This window comes from Protomyctophum bolini, assembly GCF_963924005.1.
Source record: "Protomyctophum bolini genome assembly, chromosome: 23".
NCBI lineage: Eukaryota > Metazoa > Chordata > Actinopteri > Myctophiformes > Myctophidae > Protomyctophum > Protomyctophum bolini.
In genome coordinates this window covers 25019446-25042787 of record NC_137884.1, presented here as the reverse complement: position 1 = coordinate 25042787, position 23342 = coordinate 25019446, and the positions used below count along the sequence as shown (strand labels likewise).

The 23342-nt window shown below is 39.9% G+C and overlaps 1 protein-coding gene across 2 annotated transcripts in view; it reads right to left on the bottom strand.

The window, feature by feature from the left end:
• Positions 1–609: 609 nt before the first annotated feature.
• Positions 610–23342, bottom strand: part of helq (helicase, POLQ like) — a 36046-nt gene continuing 13313 nt past the window's right edge. For both annotated transcript variants that reach the window (XM_080757152.1, XM_080757153.1), the window contains 14 exons: positions 23092–23189; positions 21374–21472; positions 20696–20762; positions 20258–20336; positions 17556–17795; positions 15403–15544; positions 14185–14289; positions 13659–13863; positions 12573–12727; positions 12250–12348; positions 11659–11835; positions 2940–3053; positions 2164–2298; positions 610–974 (listed from right to left, as the gene is read on the bottom strand). In XM_080757152.1, coding sequence (XP_080613278.1) covers positions 906–974; positions 2164–2298; positions 2940–3053; positions 11659–11835; positions 12250–12348; positions 12573–12727; positions 13659–13863; positions 14185–14289; positions 15403–15544; positions 17556–17795; positions 20258–20336; positions 20696–20762; positions 21374–21472; positions 23092–23189 — 1784 coding nt within the window. In that variant the 3' untranslated portion in view covers positions 610–905. The remainder of the gene's footprint in view (positions 975–2163; positions 2299–2939; positions 3054–11658; positions 11836–12249; positions 12349–12572; positions 12728–13658; positions 13864–14184; positions 14290–15402; positions 15545–17555; positions 17796–20257; positions 20337–20695; positions 20763–21373; positions 21473–23091; positions 23190–23342) is intronic.

Genomic DNA, 23342 nt, shown 5'->3' with positions numbered 1-23342 from the left:
GCACTCGGTCACGGGTGGATCGCCCCCGCCCCCCAGATGTAGACCAAATGGCCAATCAGCGCGGCGGTCACACTGCTCTCAGGGCCTCACCTATTAAGCTTAACCCATTACCTATTCAGGGATTCACCCATTCTGAATGCCGTGAACGGGAAGCCACATTCAGTAGATCTGGTTGAAAAAAACGAAAGTTGTCCTTTAAAGGAGGTTCATTATTATTATTACCACGTGATTCTTAGTAACTGTGATAGAAATATCTGACCGTTACAAATGTAGGCCAGGCCGTGTGCGTGGACACGCATGTGCACACGCACGCGTGACGCGTGTGCACGCACACACCTGCATTATGCAATCACACATGGTCATATTATGCACTTCATGCTCCTCTCGTTTCTGCAATGATGAGCCTTTTTAGGCACAACCACGCTTTTCACCCACCTTACTTGTGTTGCCTTACTGTTGCCTTGCTTTTCTTTTATTCTCCATTGTTCTGTAAAGCACTTATACAAATAAAGTTTTATTATTATTATTATTAATGTGACAATAAAGATTGATTGATTCTGATTCTTATTCTGAAAAAAAGACCAGAAAATTATATGCATTTACAGGAAGTTGTATGAATTTGTTATTTTTTTTTAAACTGGCACAAACTGACATAACCATAACACAAACTGGCATAACCCTAACAGTTATTTATTTTCAAACGTTCAACACGTGATCAACCGTTTAGTTTTCAAAAGAAAAGAGACACTGGACTGCATGTAGAAAATTAAACCTTTACAAAAACATAATAATAATAATAATAATAACAGCCATATGTCAGAAAATATATCCTTTAAATCGTTTTAACGAGAAAAATAAACACAAAACAAAGAATAAAACTTCTCTGTTTACGATAATCAATACACTCATAGACCAATCATCAGCAAGTCGTCCATTTCTTCCTGGAGAGCGGCAGCTTTTTCCCTGAGCAGCATCTATAAAACACAGAGAAGTCAGCTTAACATTCACCACATCTATAAAACACGGAGAGAAGTCAGCTTAACATTCACCACATCTATACGACACACAGAGAAGTCAGCTTAACATTCATCACGTCTATAAAACACACAGAGAAGTCAGCTTAACATTCACCACATCTATACGACACACAGAGAAGTCAGCTTAACATTCACCACATCTATAAAACACAGAGAAGTCAGCTTAACATTCACCACGTCTATAAAACACAGAGAAGTCAGCTTAACATTCATCACGTATATAAATCACAGAGAAGTCGGCTTAACATTCATCACATCTATAAATCACAGAGAAGTCGGCTTAACATTCACCACATTTATACGACACACAGAGAAGTCAGCTTAACATTCATCACGTCTATAAAACACAGAGAAGTCAGCTTAACATTCACCACATTTATACGACACACAGAGAAGTCAGCTTAACATTCACCACATCTATACGACACACAGAGAAGTCAGCTTAACATTCACCACATCTATAAAACACAGAGAAGTCGGCTTAACATTCACCACATCAATAAAACACAGAGAAGTCAGCTTAACATTCATCACGTATATAAATCACAGAGAAGTCGGCTTAACATTCATCACGTCTATAAAACACAGAGAAGTCGGCTTAACATTCATCACGTCTATAAAACACAGAGAAGTCGGCTTAACATTCACCACATTTATACGACACACAGAGAAGTCAGCTTAACATTCACCACATTTATACGACACACAGAAGTCAGCTTAACATTCACCACATCTATAAAACACGGAGAGAAGTCAGCTTAACATTCAGCACATTTATACGACACACAGAGAAGTCGGCTTAACATTCACCACATCTATAAAACACAGATAAATCAGATTCTAAGGACAGATATACTCATCATATAAATTAATAAGGGCCTTCTCGGCCCCCACCCTTCTCCCACTGTTTATATTGTGTTTAGTTTCCAAGATGGCCGCAGCGCCAGGAGGGGTCCACTCACCTTAGCAGAAGGTTTTTAACCCAATTTGGGGCGGGAACCCCTTTCGGTGTTAGCATTACGTTATACTTTAGCTATTGACCACATCTATAAAAACACAGAGAAGTACACTTTTAGAATCTGATCTCGGGTCAGAATGGGTTTTAGCAGAAAGCTGGTCCACTCACCTGAGCAGAGGCTACGATCTGTCTGGCCTGCTTCAGGAAGAGGTTCTGGACGCTGGCGGTCAGGGAGGAAGGGTCAGCATTGGCCAGAAGGGACAGCGTCTTGAAGCCAGCGTTGTAGAGCTGCTTGGCTCTGGACTGAGAACACCGCACAGAACATAATTACATAGTATCGATATTATATCCATATCGTGATATCAGACTGGATATTGTCTGTGATTTGGGATATTGTACTGATATTGTGAGATATGGCATTAAAGTGTTAAATATAAATATTGGATCGGGAAAAGCCGGTATCGGCAGAATACTCAAAATCAAATGATCGGAATCGGATCAGGAGAGAGAGAAAAATGAAAATGTGATTGGGACACCTCCACCATGGGGACCACAGTAGTTCACCTGCACCAGGGGGACCACAGTAGTTCACCTCCACCATGGGGACCACAGTAACTCACCTCCATCAGGGGAAACACAGTAGTTCACCTACACCATGGGGACCACAGTAGCTAACCTGCACCAGTGGGACCACAGTAGCTCACCTGCATGACTCCGGCCACCTGCACCAGGGGGACTACAGTAGCTCACCTGCATGACTCCGGCCACCTGCACCAGGGGGACCACAGTAGCTCACCTGCACCAGGGGGACCACAGTAGCTCACCTGCATGACTCCGGCCACCTGCACCAGGGGGACTACAGTAGCTCACCTGCATGACTCCGGCCACCTGCACCAGGGGGACCACAGTAGCTCAACTGCACCAGGGGGACCACAGTAGCTCACCTGCATGACTCCGGTCACCTCCATCAGGGGGACCAGCTCAGACTGGACACAGTAGGTCAGACGGCGTGTCAGCTCGCTGAGGAGAGCTTTGTACGGCCAGAACTCCTCCAACTCCTGATGCACGCACACACACACACACACACACACACACACACACACACACACACACACACCAATCTCAACAATGTGAACTGTGACGGTTTTGTTTCCGACGGTGGGTTTCATGTTCATTTTTGTGTCAGGAAGCGTTGTGTTTTCAATTACGCGACTTTAATTTTCAATTACGCGGCTTTTCATTTTGAATTACGCGGCTTTTCATTTTGAATTACGCAGCTTTTCATTTTGAATTACGCGGCTTTTCATTTTGAATTACGCAGCTTTTAATTTTGAAATTAAAATTAAAATTATTTGCCAAAATTATTTGCCCCCAAAATGATTTGCCCCCCAAAATGATTTGCCAAAATGATTTGCCCCCCAAAATGATTTGCCAAAATGATTTGCCAAAATTATTTGCCAAAATTATTTGCCCCCCAAAATTATTTGCCCCCCAAAATTACGCGGCTTTTAATTTTGAATTACGCAGCTTTTAATTTTGAATTACGCGGCATTTAATTTTGAATTACGCTGCTTTTAATTTTGAATTACGCAGCTTTTAATTTTGAATTACGCGGCTTTTAATTTTGAATTACGAAATTATTTGCCAAAATTATTTGCCAAAATTATTTGCCAAAATTATTTGCCAAAATTATTTGCCAAAATTATTTGTCCCCCAAAATTATTTGTCCCCCAAAATTATTTGCCCCCCAAAATTATTTGCCCCCCAAAATTATTTGCCAAAATATTTGCCAAAAATATTTGCCAAAAATATTTGCCAAAATTATTTGTCCCCCAAAATTATTTGTCCCCCAAAATTATTTGCCCCCCAAAATTATAGCTTTTAATTTTGAATTACGCAGCATTTAATTTTGAATTACGCAGATTTTAATTTTGAATTACGCGGCTTTTAATTTTGAAATTAAAATTAAAATTATTTGCCAAAATTATTTGTCCCCCAAAATTATTTGCCCCCCAAAATTATTTTCCCCCCAAAATTACGCGGCTTTTAATTTTGAATTACGCGGCATTTAATTTTGAATTACGCTGCTTTTAATTTTGAATTACGCTGCTTTTAATTTTGAATTACGCAGCTTTTAATTTAGAATTACGCAGCTTTTAATTTTGAATTACGCAGCTTTTAATTTTGAAATTAAAATTATTTGCCAAAATTATTTGTCCCCCAAAATTATTTTCCCCCCAAAATTATTTGCCCCTCAAAATGATTTGCCAAAATGATTTGCCCCCCAAAATGATTTGCCCCCCAAAATGATTTGCCCCCCAAAATGATTTGCCCCTCAAAATTATTTGCCCCCAAAATTATTTGCCCCCCAAAATTTGCCAAAATTATTTGCCTCCCAAAATTATTTTCCAAAATTATTTGCCCCCCAAAATTATTTGCCAAAATTATTTGCCCCCCAAAATTATTTGCCAAAATTATTTGCCAAAATTATTTGCCCCCCAAAATTATTTGCCCCCCAAAATTACGCGGCATTTAATTTTGAATTACGCTGCTTTTAATTTTGAATTACGCTGCTTTTAATTTTGAATTACGCAGCTTTTAATTTAGAATTACGCAGCTAAAATTTAAATTAAAATTAAAATTATTTGCCAAAATTATTTGTCCCCCAAAATTATTTGTCCCCCAAAATTATTTGCCCCCCAAAATGATTTGCCAAAATGATTTGCCCCCCAAAATGATTTGCCCCCAAAATTATTTGCCCCCCAAAATTATTTGCCAAAATTATTTGCCTCCCAAAATTATTTGCCCCCCAAAATTATTTGCCCCCCAAAATTACGCGGCTTTTAATTTTGAATTACGCGGCATTTAATTTTGAATTACGCTGCTTTTAATTTTGAATTACGCAGCTTTTAATTTTGAATTACGCAGCTTTTAATTTTGAATTACGCAGCTTTTAATTTTGAATTACGCAGCTTTTAATTTTGAAATTAAAATTATTTGCCAAAATTATTTGTCCCCCAAAATTATTTGTCCCCCAAAATTATTTGCCCCCCAAAATTATTTGCCAAAATGATTTGCCCCCCAAAATGATTTGCCCCCCAAAATGATTTGCCCCCCAAAATGATTTGCCCCCCAAAATTATTTGCCTCCCAAAATTATTTTCCAAAATGATTTGCCCCCCAAAATTATTTGCCAAAATTATTTGCCCCCCAAAATTATTTGCCAAAATTATTTGCCAAAATTATTTGCCAAAATTATTTGCCCCCCAAAATTATTTGCCCCCCAAAATTACGCGGCATTTAATTTTGAATTACGCTGCTTTTAATTTTGAATTACGCGGCTTTTAATTTTGAATTACGCAGCTTTCAATTTTGAATTACGCAGCTAAAATTAAAATTATTTGCCAAAATTATTTGTCCCCCAAAATTATTTTCCCCCCAAAATGATTTGCCCCCCAAAATGATTTGCCAAAATGATTTGCCCCCCAAAATGATTTGCCCCCCAAAATTATTTGCCCCCAAAATTATTTGCCCCCCAAAATTATTTGCCCCCCAAAATTATTTGCCCCCCAAAATTACGCGGCATTTAATTTTGAATTACGCTGCTTTTAATTTTGAATTACGCGGCTTTTAATTTTGAATTACGCAGCTTTCAATTTTGAATTACGCAGCTAAAATTAAAATTAAAATTATTTGCCAAAATTATTTGTCCCCCAAAATGATTTGTCCCCCAAAATTATTTTCCCCCCAAAATGATTTGCCCCCCAAAATGATTTGCCAAAATGATTTGCCCCCCAAAATGATTTGCCCCCCAAAATGATTTGCCCCCCAAAATGATTTGCCCCCAAAATTATTTGCCCCCCAAAATTATTTGCCAAAATTATTTGCCAAAATTATTTGCCAAAATTATTTGCCAAAATTATTTGCCAAAATTATTTGTCCCCCAAAATTATTTGTCCCCCAAAATTATTTGTCCCCCAAAATTATTTGCCAAAATTATTTGCCAAAATTATTTGTCCCCCAAAATTATTTGTCCCCCAAAATTATTTGTCCCCCAAAATTATTTGCCCCCCAAAATTATTTGCCCCCCAAAATTATTTGCCCCCCAAAATTATTTGCCCCCCAAAATTATTTGCCCCCCAAAATTAAGCGGCTTTTAATTTTGAATTACGCAGCTTTTAATTTTGAATTACGCGGCTTTTAATTTTGAATTACGCGGCTTTTAATTTTGAATTACGCAGCTTTTAATTTTGAATTACGCAGCTTTTAATTTTGAATTACGCAGCTTTTAATTTTGAATTACGCAGCTTTTAATTTTGAAATTAAAATTAAAATTATTTGCCAAAATTATTTGCCAAAATTATTTGCCAAAATTATTTGTCCCCCAAAATTATTTGTCCCCCAAAATTATTTGTCCCCCAAAATTATTTGCCCCCCAAAATTATTTGCCAAAATTATTTGCCCCCCAAAATTATTTGCCCCCCAAAATTACGCATCTTTTAATTTTGAATTACGCATCTTTTAATTTTGAATTACGCGGCATTTAATTTTGAATTACGCTGCTTTTAATTTTGAATTACGCGGCTTTTAATTTTGAATTACGCAGCTTTTAATTTTGAAATTAAAATTAAAATTATTTGCCAAAATTATTTGCCAAAATTATTTGCCAAAATTATTTGCCAAAATTATTTGCCAAAATTATTTGTCCCCCAAAATTATTTGCCAAAATTATTTGCCAAAATTATTTGCCAAAATTATTTGTCCCCCAAAATTATTTGCCCCCCAAAATTATTTGCCAAAATTATTTGCCCCCCAAAATGATTTGCCCCCCAAAATGATTTGCCCCCCAAAATTATTTGCCCCCAAAATTATTTGCCCCCCAAAATTATTTGCCCCCCAAAATTAAGCGGCTTTTAATTTTGAATTACGCAGCTTTTAATTTTGAATTACGCGGCATTTAATTTTGAATTACGCTGCTTTTAATTTTGAATTACGCTGCTTTTAATTTTGAATTACGCGGCTTTTAATTTTGAATTACGCGGCTTTTAATTTTGAAATTTAAATTTAAATTATTTGCCAAAATTATTTGTCCCCCAAAATTATTTGCCCCCCAAAGTTATTTGCCCCCCAAAATTACGCGGCTTTTAATTTTGAATTACGCAGCTTTTAATTTTGAATTACGCAGCATTTAATTTTGAATTACGCTGCTTTTAATTTTGAATTACGCGGCTTTTAATTTTGAAATTAAAATTATTTGCCAAAATTATTTGCCCCCCAAATTTTTTTGCCAAAATTATTTGCCCCCCAAAATTACGCGGCTTTTAATTTTTAATTACGCTGCATTTCATTTTGAATTACGCTGCTTTTAATTTTGAATTACGCTGCTTTTAATTTTGAATTACGCAGCTTTTAATTTTGAATTACGCTGCTTTTAATTTTGAATTACGCTGCTTTTAATTTTGAATTACGCAGCTTTTAATTTTGAAATTAAAATTAAAATTAAAATTATTTGCCAAAATTATTTGCCCCCCAAAATTATTTGCCCCCCAAAATTATTTGCCAAATTTATTTGCCACCCAAAATTATTTGCCAAAATTATTTGCCCCCCAAAATTACGCGGCTTTTAATTTTGAATTACGCAGCTTTTAATTTTGAATTACGCGGCATTTAATTTTGAATTACGCTGCTTTTAATTTTGAATTACGCAGCTTTTAATTTTGAATTACGCGGCATTTAATTTTGAATTACGCTGCTTTTAATTTTGAATTACGCTGCTTTTAATTTTGAATTACGCGGCTTTTAATTTTGAAATTAAAATTAAATTTATTTGCCAAAATTATTTGTCCCCCAAAATTATTTGTCCCCCAAAATTATTTGCCCCCCAAAATTATTTGCCCCCCAAAATTATTTGCCCCCCAAAATTACGCGGCTTTTAATTTTGAATTACGCAGCTTTTAATTTTGAATTACGCGGCATTTAATTTTGAATTACGCGGCTTTTAATTTTGAATTACGCGGCTTTTAATTTTGAATTACGCGGCTTTTAATTTTGAATTACGCAGCTTTTAATTTTGAAATTAAAATTAAAATTATTTGCCAAAATTATTTGCCAAAATTATTTGTCCCCCAAAATTATTTGCCAAAATTATTTGCCCCCCAAAATTATTTGCCCCCCAAAATTACGCATCTTTTAATTTTGAATTACGCATCTTTTAATTTTGAATTACGCGGCATTTAATTTTGAATTACGCGGCATTTAATTTTGAATTACGCGGCATTTAATTTTGAATTACGCAGCTTTTAATTTTGAATTACGCAGCTTTTAATTTTGAAATTAAAATTAAAATTATTTGCCAAAATTATTTGCCAAAATTATTTGCCAAAATTATTTGCCAAAATTATTTATCCCCCAAAATTATTTGCCAAAATTATTTGCCAAAATTATTTGTCCCCCAAAATTATTTGCCCCCCAAAATTATTTGCCAAAATGATTTGCCCCCCAAAATGATTTGCCCCCCAAAATGATTTGCCCCCAAAATGATTTGCCCCCCAAAATTATTTGCACCCCAAAATTATTTGCCCCCCAAAATTATTTGCCCCCCAAAATTATTTGCCCCCCAAAATTATTTGCCCCCCAAAATTATTTGCCCCCCAAAATTAAGCGGCTTTTAATTTTGAATTACGCAGCTTTTAATTTTGAATTACGCGGCATTTAATTTTGAATTACGCTGCTTTTAATTTTGAATTACGCTGCTTTTAATTTTGAATTACGCGGCTTTTAATTTTGAATTACGCAGCTTTTAATTTTGAAATTAAAATTAAAATTATTTGCCAAAATTATTTGTCCCCCAAAATTATTTGCCCCCCAAAATTATTTGCCCCCCAAAATTACGCGGCTTTTAATTTTGAATTACGCAGCTTTTAATTTTTAATTACGCAGCATTTAATTTTGAATTACGCTGCTTTTAATTTTGAATTACGCGGCTTTTAATTTTGAAATTAAAATTATTTGCCAAAATTATTTGCCCCCCAAAATTTTTTGCCAAAATTATTTGCCCCCCAAAATTACGCGGCTTTTAATTTTTAATTACGCTGCTTTTAATTTTGAATTACGCAGCTTTTAATTTTGAATTACGCTGCTTTTAATTTTGAATTACGCGGCTTTTAATTTTGAAATTAAAATTATTTGCCAAAATTATTTGCCCCCCAAAATTTTTTGCCAAAATTATTTGCCCCCCAAAATTACGCGGCTTTTAATTTTTAATTACGCTGCTTTTAATTTTGAATTACGCAGCTTTTAATTTTGAATTACGCTGCTTTTAATTTTGAATTACGCTGCTTTTAATTTTGAATTACGCAGCTTTTAATTTTGAAATTAAAATTAAAATTAAAATTATTTGCCAAAATTATTTGCCCCCCAAAATTATTTGCCCCCCAAAATTATTTGCCAAATTTATTTGCCACCCAAAATTATTTGCCAAAATTATTTGCCCCCCAAAATTACGCGGCTTTTAATTTTGAATTACGCAGCTTTTAATTTTGAATTACGCTGCATTTAATTTTGAATTACGCTGCTTTTAATTTTGAATTACGCTGCTTTTAATTTTGAATTACGCAGCTTTTAATTTTGAAATTAAAATTAAATTTATTTGCCAAAATTATTTGTCCCCCAAAATTATTTGTCCCCCAAAATTATTTGCCCCCCAAAATTATTTGCCAAAATGATTTGCCCCCCAAAATTATTTGCCCCCAAAATTACGCGGCTTTTAATTTTGAATTACGCAGCTTTTAATTTTGTATTACGCGGCATTTAATTTTGAATTACGCTGCTTTTAATTTTGAAATTAAAATTATTTGCCAAAATTATTTGCCCCCCAAAATTTTTTGCCAAAATTATTTGCCCCCCAAAATTACGCGGCTTTTAATTTTTAATTACGCTGCTTTTAATTTTGAATTACGCAGCTTTTAATTTTGAATTACGCTGCTTTTAATTTTGAATTACGCGGCTTTTAATTTTGAAATTAAAATTATTTGCCAAAATTATTTGCCCCCCAAAATTTTTTGCCAAAATTATTTGCCCCCCAAAATTACGCGGCTTTTAATTTTTAATTACGCTGCTTTTAATTTTGAATTACGCAGCTTTTAATTTTGAATTACGCTGCTTTTAATTTTGAATTACGCTGCTTTTAATTTTGAATTACGCAGCTTTTAATTTTGAAATTAAAATTAAAATTAAAATTATTTGCCAAAATTATTTGCCCCCCAAAATTATTTGCCCCCCAAAATTATTTGCCAAATTTATTTGCCACCCAAAATTATTTGCCAAAATTATTTGCCCCCCAAAATTACGCGGCTTTTAATTTTGAATTACGCAGCTTTTAATTTTGAATTACGCGGCATTTAATTTTGAATTACGCTGCTTTTAATTTTGAATTACGCAGCTTTTAATTTTGAATTACGCTGCATTTAATTTTGAATTACGCTGCTTTTAATTTTGAATTACGCTGCTTTTAATTTTGAATTACGCGGCTTTTAATTTTGAAATTAAAATTAAATTTATTTGCCAAAATTATTTGTCCCCCAAAATTATTTGTCCCCCAAAATTATTTGCCCCCCAAAATTATTTGCCAAAATGATTTGCCCCCCAAAATTATTTGCCCCCAAAATTACGCGGCTTTTAATTTTGAATTACGCAGCTTTTAATTTTGTATTACGCGGCATTTAATTTTGAATTACGCTGCTTTTAATTTTGAATTACGCTGCTTTTAATTTTGAAATTAAAATTATTTGCCAAAATTATTTGCCCCCCAAAATTATTTGCCCCCCAAAATTACGCGGCTTTTAATTTTGAATTACGCAGCTTTTAATTTTGTATTACGCGGCATTTAATTTTGAATTACGCTGCTTTTAATTTTGAATTACGCTGCTTTTAATTTTTAAATTAAAATTAAAATTATTTGCCAAAATTATTTGCCAAAATGATTTGTCCCCCAAAATTATTTGCCCCCCAAAATTATTTGCCCCCCAAAATTATTTGCCCCCCAAAATTACGCAGCTTTTAATTTTGAATTACGCGGCATTTCATTTTGAATTAGGCTGCTTTTAATTTTGAATTACGCAGCTTTTAATTTTGAATTACGCAGCTTTTAATTTTGAATTACGCGGCTTTTAATTTTGAATTACGCAGCTTTTAATTTTGAAATTAAAATGAAAATTATTTGCCAAAATTATTTGTCCCCCAAAATTATTTGTCCCCCAAAATTATTTTCCCCCAAAATTATTTGCCCCCCAAAATTATTTGCCCCCCAAAATTATTTGCCCCCCAAAATTACGCAGCTTTTAATTTTGAATTACGCAGCTTTTAATTTTGAAATTTAAATTTAAATTATTTGCCAAAATTATTTGTCCCCCAAAATGATTTGCCCCCCAAAATGATTTGCCCCCCAAAATGATTTGCCCCCCAAAATTATTTGCCCCCCAAAATTATTTGCCCCCAAAATTTATTTCTTAATTATATTTAAGACCAAGATGCATTAGCCCCCGTCTCCAAATCCCCCCCCCCCCCCAATAGCACCCCAGTCACAATTCTCGGGAGCCGTCGCTGGGAAATCGTCTCCTACGAACACAATATCCGCGAAGACAGGAGGAAACAGGAAGCAGGTTACCTCGGTGAAGTGCAGCACACAGGAGCAGAAGGCCGACGCGGCGCTGAGGAGGTTCTGGAGGAACCCTCGGCCGAGCTGGAACCTCTCGGCCACGCTCCACAGGTCTGGGGGGTCCTTGAGCAGGGCGAACAGGACCAGGGCCAGGTAGAGACGATGGGCCACCTCCATGTTCACACTCTGAGAAACAAGGGTCTCTGTTAGACCACCTCCATGTTCACTGCACTCTGAGAAACAAGGGTCTCTGTTAGACCACCTCCATGTTGTTCACACTCTGAGAAACAAGGGTCTCTATTAGACCACCTCCATGTTCACTGCACTCTGAGAAACAAGGGTCTCTGTTAGACCACCTCCATGTTGTTCACACTCTGAGAAACAAGGGTCTCTGTTAGGCCACCTCCGTGTTCACACTCTGAGAAACAAGGGTCTCTATTAGACCACCTCCATGTTTACACCCTGAGAAACACGGGGAAAAAAAGAAATGTCTTCTGTCAAAGACCCCAACAATTATATGTAATTGGCCGCTGACCCCCATCTGTAAATATGTTGTTTCAGGCAGCCTACACACGTGCGTGTGTGTGTGTGCGTGCACACCTTCTTGATGGCCTGTCCAGCAGCTTTCCTGGTGATCAAACTCTCAGGAACTCCAACCGCAGCACACATCCTCTGTTCTGCTGCAGACAGCATGGTGAACTGGAAATATAGTTATAAATATATATTTAAATATATATAAACACATCCTCTGCTCTGTTGGACAGCATGGTGAACTGGAAATATAGTTATAAATATATATTTAAATATATATAAACACTGCGCTATGAGCTTGTAGATCTGCTATTTTTCAATAGCACAGGTACACAGGTACCGGTCTTAAGTACACCATCCAGTCAGGCTAGCAGTGAGAGTGAGACAGGTACCTGTCTTAAGTACTCCATCCAGTCAGGCTTGACGTGAGACAGGTCATACGGGGTCACGAGGTACAGCAGGTGGAGGAAACTGTCCAGCAACAAACCCTCCAGACCCACAGACAGGTCCCTGTGGAGCAGCGCGCAGACAGACAGGTCCACGGAGCCTACAGACAGACAGACAGAGGTGTTTAGACAGTGAGACGGGTGTACCGAGCGTACCGGACCGCATCTCCATGATATCATCTACGTACTGCACCACGGATAAGTCAACATGAAGTCGAAATGAGTCATAGTTCTCTCTTTTTGTCATCAGTTTCCTCCTTTAACCCATTCTGACCTGAGATCAGATTCATACGAGGTTTCCACAGGCCAACACACTGGTCTGATTAACCCATTCTGACCTGAGATCAGATTCTAAAAATGTCAGTCGTTCTTCGATTTAAAAAAAATAGCAGACCTACAAGCTCGTAGCGCGCCACTCGGTGGCGCGCTATGAGCTTGTAGATCTGCTATTTTTCAATAGCTAAAGCATAACATGATGCCAACACCAAAATGGGTTCCCGGTCAGAATGGGTTAAGTGAAAGAAAAGTAGTGTCAAAATATCTTTTGTATATTCGTCATGGCTGGCAATATTGGCTGGCAATATTAGTGGGAGGGGCCTATGTAAGCGACTGTGGCAACCACACTTTGCAATTTTTAAAAATTGCGACCTTTCTAGTTTTCATTTAGTTTCCATTCAATTTTGTCAGTGAAAAAAGGTAGTCGACGAACATCTTTCATCTTAGTTTTAGTCGACGAAAACAACACTGCTCGAGTCATGTCATATGTCAAATGGAATTAATTAGTTCTTCATAGACTTATAACGGGAAGATCGAAGACTAATGAACCCAATCCAAGCCAAGGAACGACAGGTTACGTTTTAAGCACTATAACCCCCTGTGCCAGGAAGTAACTTTGCGTCTTAAAAAAATAAACCCACATGACAGTTTTGCAAACAATGATCAAGTCAATACCAAACTGACTAATACACTCCAGATCCGTACACGGCAGATTACATAGCATAACAACATAAAACATTGTAAACGGTACATGACCTTTAAAGGTGGCCCTGCCCAGCTTGGTGACCTGCAGCTCGAGGGTCTCGGGGCAGACGCAGACCAGTCCTTTGCCCTTCAGCAGCTCCACCGCGCGGTCACACTCCTCCTGCAGACTGCTGTCCACGCACAGCTGCCTCTGCTGGACACTGAGCAGCGTGGAGGTGGACAGGAAGGTCCTGAGATGGTCCACTGAGCTGCTGATCTGGAGGAGAGGACAGAGAGAGGACACTGAGGACATTGATCTGAAGGGAGAGGACACTGAGGACAGAGAGGACAGACAGAGGACACTGATCTGAAGGGAGAGGACACTGAGGACAGACAGAGGACATTGATCTGAAGGGAGAGGACACTGAGGACAGACAGAGGACATTGATCTGAAGGGAGAGGACACAGAGGACAGACAGAGGACACTGATCTGAAGGGAGAGGACACTGAGGACAGACAGAGGACATTGATCTGAAGGGAGAGGACACTGAGGACAGGGTGGTCTCACCTTTAGACCAATCAGACAGGGCGCTCTCACCTTTAGACCAATCAGAGACAGGGTCAGGCTGAGCAGGGCCTTCCCATTGTCCTTCATCAGGTTGCTGTGACAGGTCTCCATGGGAGCACACAGGAGGTTCTTTGCCTGAGAAAAATAAATAAATCAAATACAAATAAAATCAGAAGATGTTTCTTTGAAGATTTTGTTCAGTGTTTGTGCTGCCACGAGGGTGTATTATAGGGGAAAATATATATGTGAGTAATTGCTTTGAAAATACTATGTCGTAAAGAAAAATCAATAAACATAATGTTTTAAAAAAAAACAAGGAAGTGAATGGCTGTGCGCGCGCATGGTTTTATTTTATGCCCCCAAGAGTAAAAGATCTATAAGGGTCCATCTGGTTACCAACTCTCTGTCATTTTGGGGACCACCTGGAACCCCTTCAAGGACCACTGGTGGTGCCCGGTGGTGTCTAGCTATATATTTTGTCTAGCTAGTTATATTTCACTAGTGTCAACCAAAGGTATGGCTCCCCCATATCTTGCAAGTATGATTGAACCCTACAAACCCCCCCGCGCACTCAGATCAGCCAACGCAGGGAAGCTGGAAGTACCCTCACTAAAAACGCCGGGACAACAACGCTCCACACGTCCCAAACTCTTCTCCCTTCTGGCTCCAAAACTGTGGAATGCACTTCCCATTGCAGTCAGAACTGCAGCATCACTCCCAATCTTGCGCCGTAGTCTGAAAACCCACCTTTTCAGACTCCATCATGGCCCATAGCACTTACCCTAGCCCCTTAGATAGCATTTCTGTAGACTTAGATAGCGTTTGATACAGACTTATAGCATGTTATGTAGACAGCACTATAATTACATTGTATATAGTCATAGCACGCCATAGTACATATGTATAGCATAGTAGTATATATGTATAGTTTATAGGTATAGTTTCATTATATAGATATTACACTGTTACTTTCTTAGCTTACGCATGTTTCATGATAAATGCTTTTATGTGATGTATTCCCATGCTTTTGTTCTTGCTTAATGTAAGTCGCTCTGGATTAAGAGCGTCTGCTAAATGCCTAAATTGTAAATTGTAAATTGTCTATAGTCTCTCTCTCCAATGGTGTCTATAGTCTCTCTCCCATGGCGTCTATAGAACTCACCATGCTGCGGTCTCTGTCCTGCAGAACCAGGATGCTCTCTCCCCTGGTGTCTATAGTCTCTCTCCCATGGTGTCTATAGAACTCACCATGCTGCGGTCTCTGTCCTGTAGAACCAGGATGCTCTCTCCCCTGGTGTCTATCCCAGCGCGTCCGGCTCGGCCCACCATCTGTTTGTACTGACTCCTCTTCAGGAAGTCTGCGGCCACGTAGGGCGAGCGCAGGATCACCCTGTGATGTCACAATGAGAGAACTCTGTAAACGTGATGTCACGACGCAGCGCTGTGATGTCACAATGCGAGAGCGCTGTAAACATGATGTCACGACGCAGCGCTGTGATGTCACAAACTCACAATGCAAGAACACTGTAAACATGATGTCACAACCCGTAGGGCGAGCGCAGGATCACCCTGTGATGTCACAATGAGAGAGCGCTGTAAACGTGATGTCACGACGCAGCGCTGTGATGTCACAATGTGAGAGTGCTGTAAACATGATGTCACGACGCAGCGCTGTGATGTCACAAACTCACAATGCAAGAACACTGTAAACATGATGTCACGACGCAGCGCTGTGATGTCACAATGCAAGAACACTGTAAACATGATGTCACAACCCGTAGGGCGAGCGCAGGATCACCCTGTGATGTCACAATGAGAGAATGCAGTAAACGTGATGTCAGAACATGGCGCGATCACCCTCACCCGGTGATGTCACAATGGTACACTACCCAGCGGGACGTTAATGCCACACTAACCATTTTACACCCGAGACAGTTCTCAGTAAACCCTGTTTCTCTATATCAGTGGTTCTCCAACTAGTTTATGTCAAGGACCCCCAGAATTATGCTGAGCTTCTGTTTTACTTGTGATCAGAGCTTCCGTTGCTCCAGACTGTACGACGGAAGCATTTATATCTTACTCAGATCAGAGCTTCCGTTGCTCCAGACTGTATGACGGAAGCATTTATATTTTACTCAGATGAGAGCTTCCGTTAATCCAGACTGTATGACGGAAGCATTTATATTTTACTCGTGATCAGAGCTTCCGTTGCTCCAGACTGTATGACGGAAGCATTTATATCTTACTTGTGATCAGAGCTTCCGTTGCTCCAGACTGTACGACGGAAGCATTTATATCTTACTCAGATCAGAGCTTCCGTTGCTCCAGACTGTATGACGGAAGCATTTATATTTTACTCAGATGAGAGCTTCCGTTAATCCAGACTGTATGACGGAAGCATTTATATTTTACTCATGATCAGAGCTTCCGTTGCTCCAGACTGTATGACGGAAGCATTTATATTTTACTCGTGATCAGAGCTTCCGTTGCTCCAGACTGTATGACGGAAGCATTTATATTTTACTCAGATCAGAGCTTCCGTTGCTCCAGACTGTATGACGGAAGCATTTATATTTTACTCAGATGAGAGCTTCCGTTAATCCAGACTGTATGACGGAAGCATTTATATTTTACTCGTGATCAGAGCTTCCGTTGCTCCAGACTGTATGACGGAAGCATTTATATTTTACTCGTGATCAGAGCTTCCGTTGCTCCAGACTGTATGACGGAAGCATTTATATTTTACTCGTGATCAGAGCTTCCGTTGCTCCAGACTGTATGACGGAAGCATTTATATCTTACTCATGATCAGAGCTTCCGTTGCTCCAGACTGTACGACGGAAGCATTTATATCTTACTCGTGATCAGAGCTTCCGTTGCTCCAGACTGTATGACGGAAGCATTTACTGTATATCTTACTTGTGATCGGAGCTTCCGTTGCTCCAGACTGTATGACGGAAGCATTTATATTTTACTCGTGATCGGAGCTTCCGTTGCTCCAGACTGTATGACGGAAGCATTTATATTTTACTCGTGATCGGAGCTTCCGTTGCTCCAGACTGTATGACGGAAGCATTTATATTTTACTCGTGATCGGAGCTTCCGTTGCTCCAGACTGTACGACGGAAGCATTTATATCTTACTCGTGATCGGAGCTTCCGTTGCTCCAGAGTCTGTCCAGACTGTATGACGGAAGCATTTATATTTTACTCAGATCAGAGCTTCCGTTGCTCCAGACTGTATGACGGAAGCATTTATATTTTACTCGTGATCGGAGCTTCCGTTGCTCCAGACTGTATTTGAAGCATTTGGAAATTTGCGAGAGGAAAACTGTCTGGGATGAGGAAGTCTGGAGAGTCAACAGTCTGGCAACGAGAGAGAGAGACCAGTGCCACACTAACCTGCGGGCAGGCAGGTTGATGCCCGCTGCCAGGGTGGAGGTGCACGCCAGCAGACACAGCGTCCCCTGGCTGTAGGCCTCCTCTATAAGCTTCCTCTCGTCGGAGGTCAGGCCGCTGTGGTGGTACGCCAGGCCGTACCGGACCGTCTTCCTCAGGACGGGACACACCGAGCCCCCGCCGCTGTCCTTCAGCTCCCTCAGGAGCTCCGCCTTCTCCTCCTTCTTACGCTGGACGAACGCCCTGCGAGGGAAACCACGGAAAGACGTGAAGTCGACTCACCCATTTAATACACGAGGTCACCTATCAAAGCAACATGGGTACAGCAGGTACACTGAAGCTATTCATTGTGTGTCCAAGAGCACATCATGTTATAGTTTCATTATATAGAGATTCCACTGTTACGTTCTTAGCTTACGCATGTTTCATGAGAACTACTTTTTATTAGGGATGCACCGAAAGGGAAATTCTTGGCCGAAACCGAATACCGAATATAGGAAACAGTTGGCCGAAAACCGAATACCGAATAGCCGAATACATCTTTGTTGTAAAGCTACCTGATTATGGCAAAAGACATGATTATGGCAAAACCTAACTTAAATAATAAACACTTATGGGTCCATTAAAAAACATCTAAATAATTGGAGGCTTTGTGATTAATTAATCTCAATTAATCACATTTTAATCGCATATCAATAGGCCTATTTGACCTGAGCAGTGAGCTTTTTTTTCTACATAAGCATAGGCAATAAAAACAAGTAGTAATAATAATAATAGTGATAATATTATTTATATAAAGTGAGTACTTAAAGACACTTTTCAAGGAGAACATGAGAAAACAAATAAAAACAACTTTATTAGAGAAAAACTAAGACTATGGAATAAAATAAATTAAAGTGGAATGAGATAGCAATATTCCAGAGGTGGGTTTGAATTTATAGGTGGTGGCATGTCTTTTTTTGGGAAGTGCATCGTTTTGACAGGTTGTGACAAAAGCACATTATTTATGTCATTCTACTTTATTGTTCTGTACATGTGTTATTTATTTAAGGAGAAATGTAACATGTGAAATGAATGTGATAATAAGGTTTCCTATTCATGAGGAAAAGGTAACGGGTCTGTCACATGGGTGATTGACACGCCACTAGTGTCGCCACCCAAGGTTACTTCAGGAGGAAGTGACACACGGAGGAGGGAGAGGGGAAGGATAAACAAAGTGTAGGCCTGCACGGTTGGAAGAGGAGCTCCGGGCGCCAGACAAACTTTTAGACTGGAATAATGTTTAAGCATAGTGTCTGCAGCCAATACTAAGGACAGCCTGCCCATCGGGAGAAGCAACGAGAGTGGTTCTGTACCGTGGGATTATCGGCCGTTTGGAAGCAGTTGCCGGCGTGCGGGAAGTCGGACAAAGACGTCGCTTACCGGTGAGATCGTTTCGAACGTGTGCCTTGTTGGAGGATAAGCCTTGAGGGGTACCCCGTTCACGTTTTCTTTTGGACCGCCCTGAGCGGACGGACTTTATGTTTTGTTGGATCAAAGGAACTATAATAGACTGTATAGCGCGCACTGCTCGAACGTGCACCATTCCGTTTGGAGAGTACTTTGGGACTGATTTGGGACGGGAGGGGGGGTTTGAAAGTAATTGTTTGTGGGTTAAAGTTTGTTTGCTTGTTTATGGTATTTAGTAGGGAGAGAGACAGGGACAGACATATTTTGCGAAGTGTCTTGTTTTTGAGTGACTTGCCTTTGTTGTTGTGACAGCTGCGAGGTGAACGTCTCTATATAAAGTCAATACTCTAGACTAATACCCTACGATCCTGTTGTTTTTATTCCTTAGTTAATAATTTGCCTGGTTCAGTAAAGGCCGATTGTTACAAGGTCTGCCTGCTGTGGACAGTGAAACCCTGACCATTAAACACGGGCAGACAGTAGACACAACGATACAGTCTATCATTCATTGTTAAAGCTCCAAATGATATTCCCATTCGTCTTTGTGTCTGCCCGTGTAAACGCAGCAGCGAGTGTGAGGGGTTGGGGAACGGATGCAAAGTACATAGTGTTAAAACTAACGTTAGCTCCCATGCTAGCTACTAGCTTCCCTTGTCAACAGAACACCACCACAGATCGGGTGGAAGCTGCTAATATCACGTTGCTTGTGCCCGTGGATGGGAAATAAGATTTAGAAGGCTATGGAATCGTGGATGAAAGCACAGATATGTGCAATACAGTTGTGTCGGATCTGCTGATCTGCTACTGCCCGTGACTGCTGCTCGTGTGTTATGTTGCGACTGTCGCTGACGGCTGAAATTTGATGCATAGTTAAAGAGCGTCATAAGCATGCGCCCTTCCTGCGCTGAAAGTAGCAGATCTACAAGCTATCTACCTGTCGCAATGCACAGCGCATTGGGCTTGTACATCTGTGTTTTCCTCGCAGTTTAGTTCGATTCACAACTTTAGGACCACTACTACTATTCGGTGATATTTTTCGGCTTATTTGAGCCGAAACCGAATAGGCCGAAAATATTTTTTTTGCCATTTTCGGCCGAATATTTTCGGTGGCCGAATTTTCGGTGCATCCCTACTTTTTATGTACCGGTATGTGATGTATTGCCATGCTTTTTGTTCTTGCTAAATGTAAGTCGCTCTGGATTAAGAGCATCTGCTAAATGCCAACATTGTAATTGTAGTAAATCAGTAATACGTACTCTGTGAGGTACTTGCAGATCATCACAGCTACATTCTCACAGTTCTTCTTGGTAGGACAGAAGATCAGACAGGAGTGATCTGGAGTGGATTAGGACATTTAGGCCTGAGCTCGAGTCTCCAAATGTCTTCTAAATCATGACAGTTTTCTGAAAAACCCTATGTTTCTATGTCAGTGGATCAAGCAAATGGCTTCATTTTGGACGAACGAAACAGTTGTTCTACAGAACTATATATCAATGTATCACTGTTATCGGGATATGTACGATATCTCTGAAGAGGCGTTTCATATCGCGATATTTATCACGGAAAAAAAATAATATATATATATTTCTTGCAGACGTCAAAGCTCACAATGTGTCGTGTTGCAACTCATTGTGAGCTTTGAGATCTGCCATTTTCTAAATATCACAATATTTTACGATAGGATATTTTCTCACCTGGGATTACCTCCGTCACCAACGCCACGATGTGGTCTGGGTCGGCCTTCTGCATGTTACTGGAGTACTGAGGAAGTATAGAGCAGGGGTAGGCAACCTTAGGCACGGGTGCCAACATTGGCACAGGGGAGGGTTATCACTGGCACACTGGCATAAGAGTGAGACAGAGAATAATTTTTCTTTTCAAATTAAATATTCCAAAAAATAGGTTTAGTCAGTTAAAATAAGTCCACTGACACTCACACGTACAAATTACATCCTGCACATAATTGTACATTCATTCAAACTTCTAACTCATGACTGGGGAGGAATTCTGGGACATACTGTAGGTGGGCTACTGCTCTGAGTTTAATAATCATCACATCCTGATGTGAAAGAAAATATTTCTAAGCGTGTTATGTGTATACTACTGTATATGGACACTCAAAATCAGTTGGAAATATTTCATTTTGATGTGGTGTCATAATTATATATGGCACTGACTATCACGAAAATGAAAACCTTTTCATTGAAAAAGTTTTTCATGAAAGTTGAGACATCGTGAAATCACTGACCTTGAAGTTGAGACATCGTGAAAGGACTGACCTTGAAGTTGAGACATGGTGAAATCACTGACCTTGAAGTTGAGCCATCGTGAAAGGACTGACCTTGAAGTTGAGACATGGTGAAAGGACTGACCTTGAAGTTGAGACATCGTGAAAGGCGAATGCCGTCGTCCTCTCGGGGATCGACTTCGTAGATGCTGTCCTTCAGCTTGACGAACTCCTGAAGCTGGACCTGAGAGCAGGAAATACTTCAATACATATACTTATATACTTAATGTCATGTCTGACTAGAGTAAATACTTTAAAGTCATATAACCAGTAAGACGCCCTGAGGGCGAGGCCGTGTGCACGCATCCTCCTGGGTGACAGCAGACTGCTGGGCGAGTGCTGGCGCTTTGGCATGGGGGGGGGGGGGGTCAGATCAACATATGGAATGAATTCTGTACTGGCCATATATGGAGCGTGTCTTGAGTGTACAGGGTATGATGAGGTCAGATCAACATATGGAATGTCAGAACAGGTCAGCTCCTTATATGGAGATCAAAGGGTGGCAGCGGGGGCAGTGTCTTGAGTGTACACTGTACAGGGTTCGATGAGGGGCCCAGGTAGGGCCAGGCCTGTTGAGAACTCTAGTTTTCGCCGGGCACGGCTGCACTAATAACTTTGGGGCAGGCCCGTCCAGAGTTTAAATGGACAGGTATCAGTCAACAGGCCCGTCCAGAGTTTAAATGGACAGGTATCAGTCAACAGGCCCGTCCAGAGTTGAAATGGACAGGTATCAGTCAACAGGCCCGTCCAGAGTTGAAATGGACAGGTATCAGTCAACGGGCCTGTCTAGAGTTGAAATGGACAGGTATCAGTCAACAGGCCCGTCCAGAGTTGAAATGGACAGGTATCAGTCAACAGGCCTGTCTAGAGTTTAAATGGACAGGTATCAGTCAACAGGCCCGTCCAGAGTTGAAATGGACAGGTATCAGTCAACGGGCCCGTCCAGAGTTTAAATGGACAGGTATCATTCAACAGGCCCGTCTAGAGTTTAAATGGACAGGTATCAGTCAAAAGGCCTGTCCAGAGTTTAAATGGACAGGTATCAGTCAACAGGCCCGTCTAGAGTTTAAATGGACAGGTATCAGTCAACAGGCCTGTCCAGAGTTTAAATGGACAGGTATCAGTCAACAGGCCTGTCCAGAGTTTAAATGGACAGGTATCAGTCAACAGGCCCGTCCAGAGTTTAAATGGACAGGTATCAGTCAACAGGCCCGTCTATAGAGTTTAAATGGACAGGTATCAGTCAACAGGCCTGTCCAGAGTTTAAATGGACAGGTATCAGTCAACAGGCCCGTCCAGAGTTTAAATGGACAGGTATCAGTCAACGGGCCCGTCCAGAGTTTAAATGGACAGGTATCAGTCAACAGGCCTGTCCAGAGTTTCAGAAGTTACTCGACGTATCTTTGTCTTTTCTATTAGTAACGCCCGACGCCCCGGGACGAATTAGAGTGAGACGTCATCGGAAAAAACTCCCTCCACTGTTTAGTCGACAGCGAAAATCTTAAAACATTAATAACTCGCAATCTAAATCATCCCGTCTAATTCTGAAAAGATAACCTGTGTTAGACGGCCCTCCGCAGGCCAGTCGCTAGTCACTATTCTTACCTCCCGGTGTTGTCGATCGACACACACGTTCACAACAACATCCGGTCCGTCGGTAAAAGTGGTCCGTGTTTATAAATCGACTGGGCGCTATGATGTAATGGATTAAATAACCCCGGGCGTTCTAGGTGTCATGACATTCATACAGTAATAATAATTAAATATGAACATACAGTAAATGATAATTAAATATGAACATACAGGCCTGAAGTCGTTGTCAAAGTTCTCGGCTCTCAGAAATGTCTGGAGGTCTTTGACGTTTCCCAGCGTGGCGCTCATCCCCACGATCTGAGTGGAGTCTGGAAATATTATAAATATTATTTTACTGTAGTCTCTGGAAATATATCTCTGCTGTGACGCTGTCTGGAGGACCCCTCATAACTTTAGATTTTATTCCATAAACCAGTGCTATTGAACACCCCGTGTGTTGTAGTATTGAACCAATGGGAAAA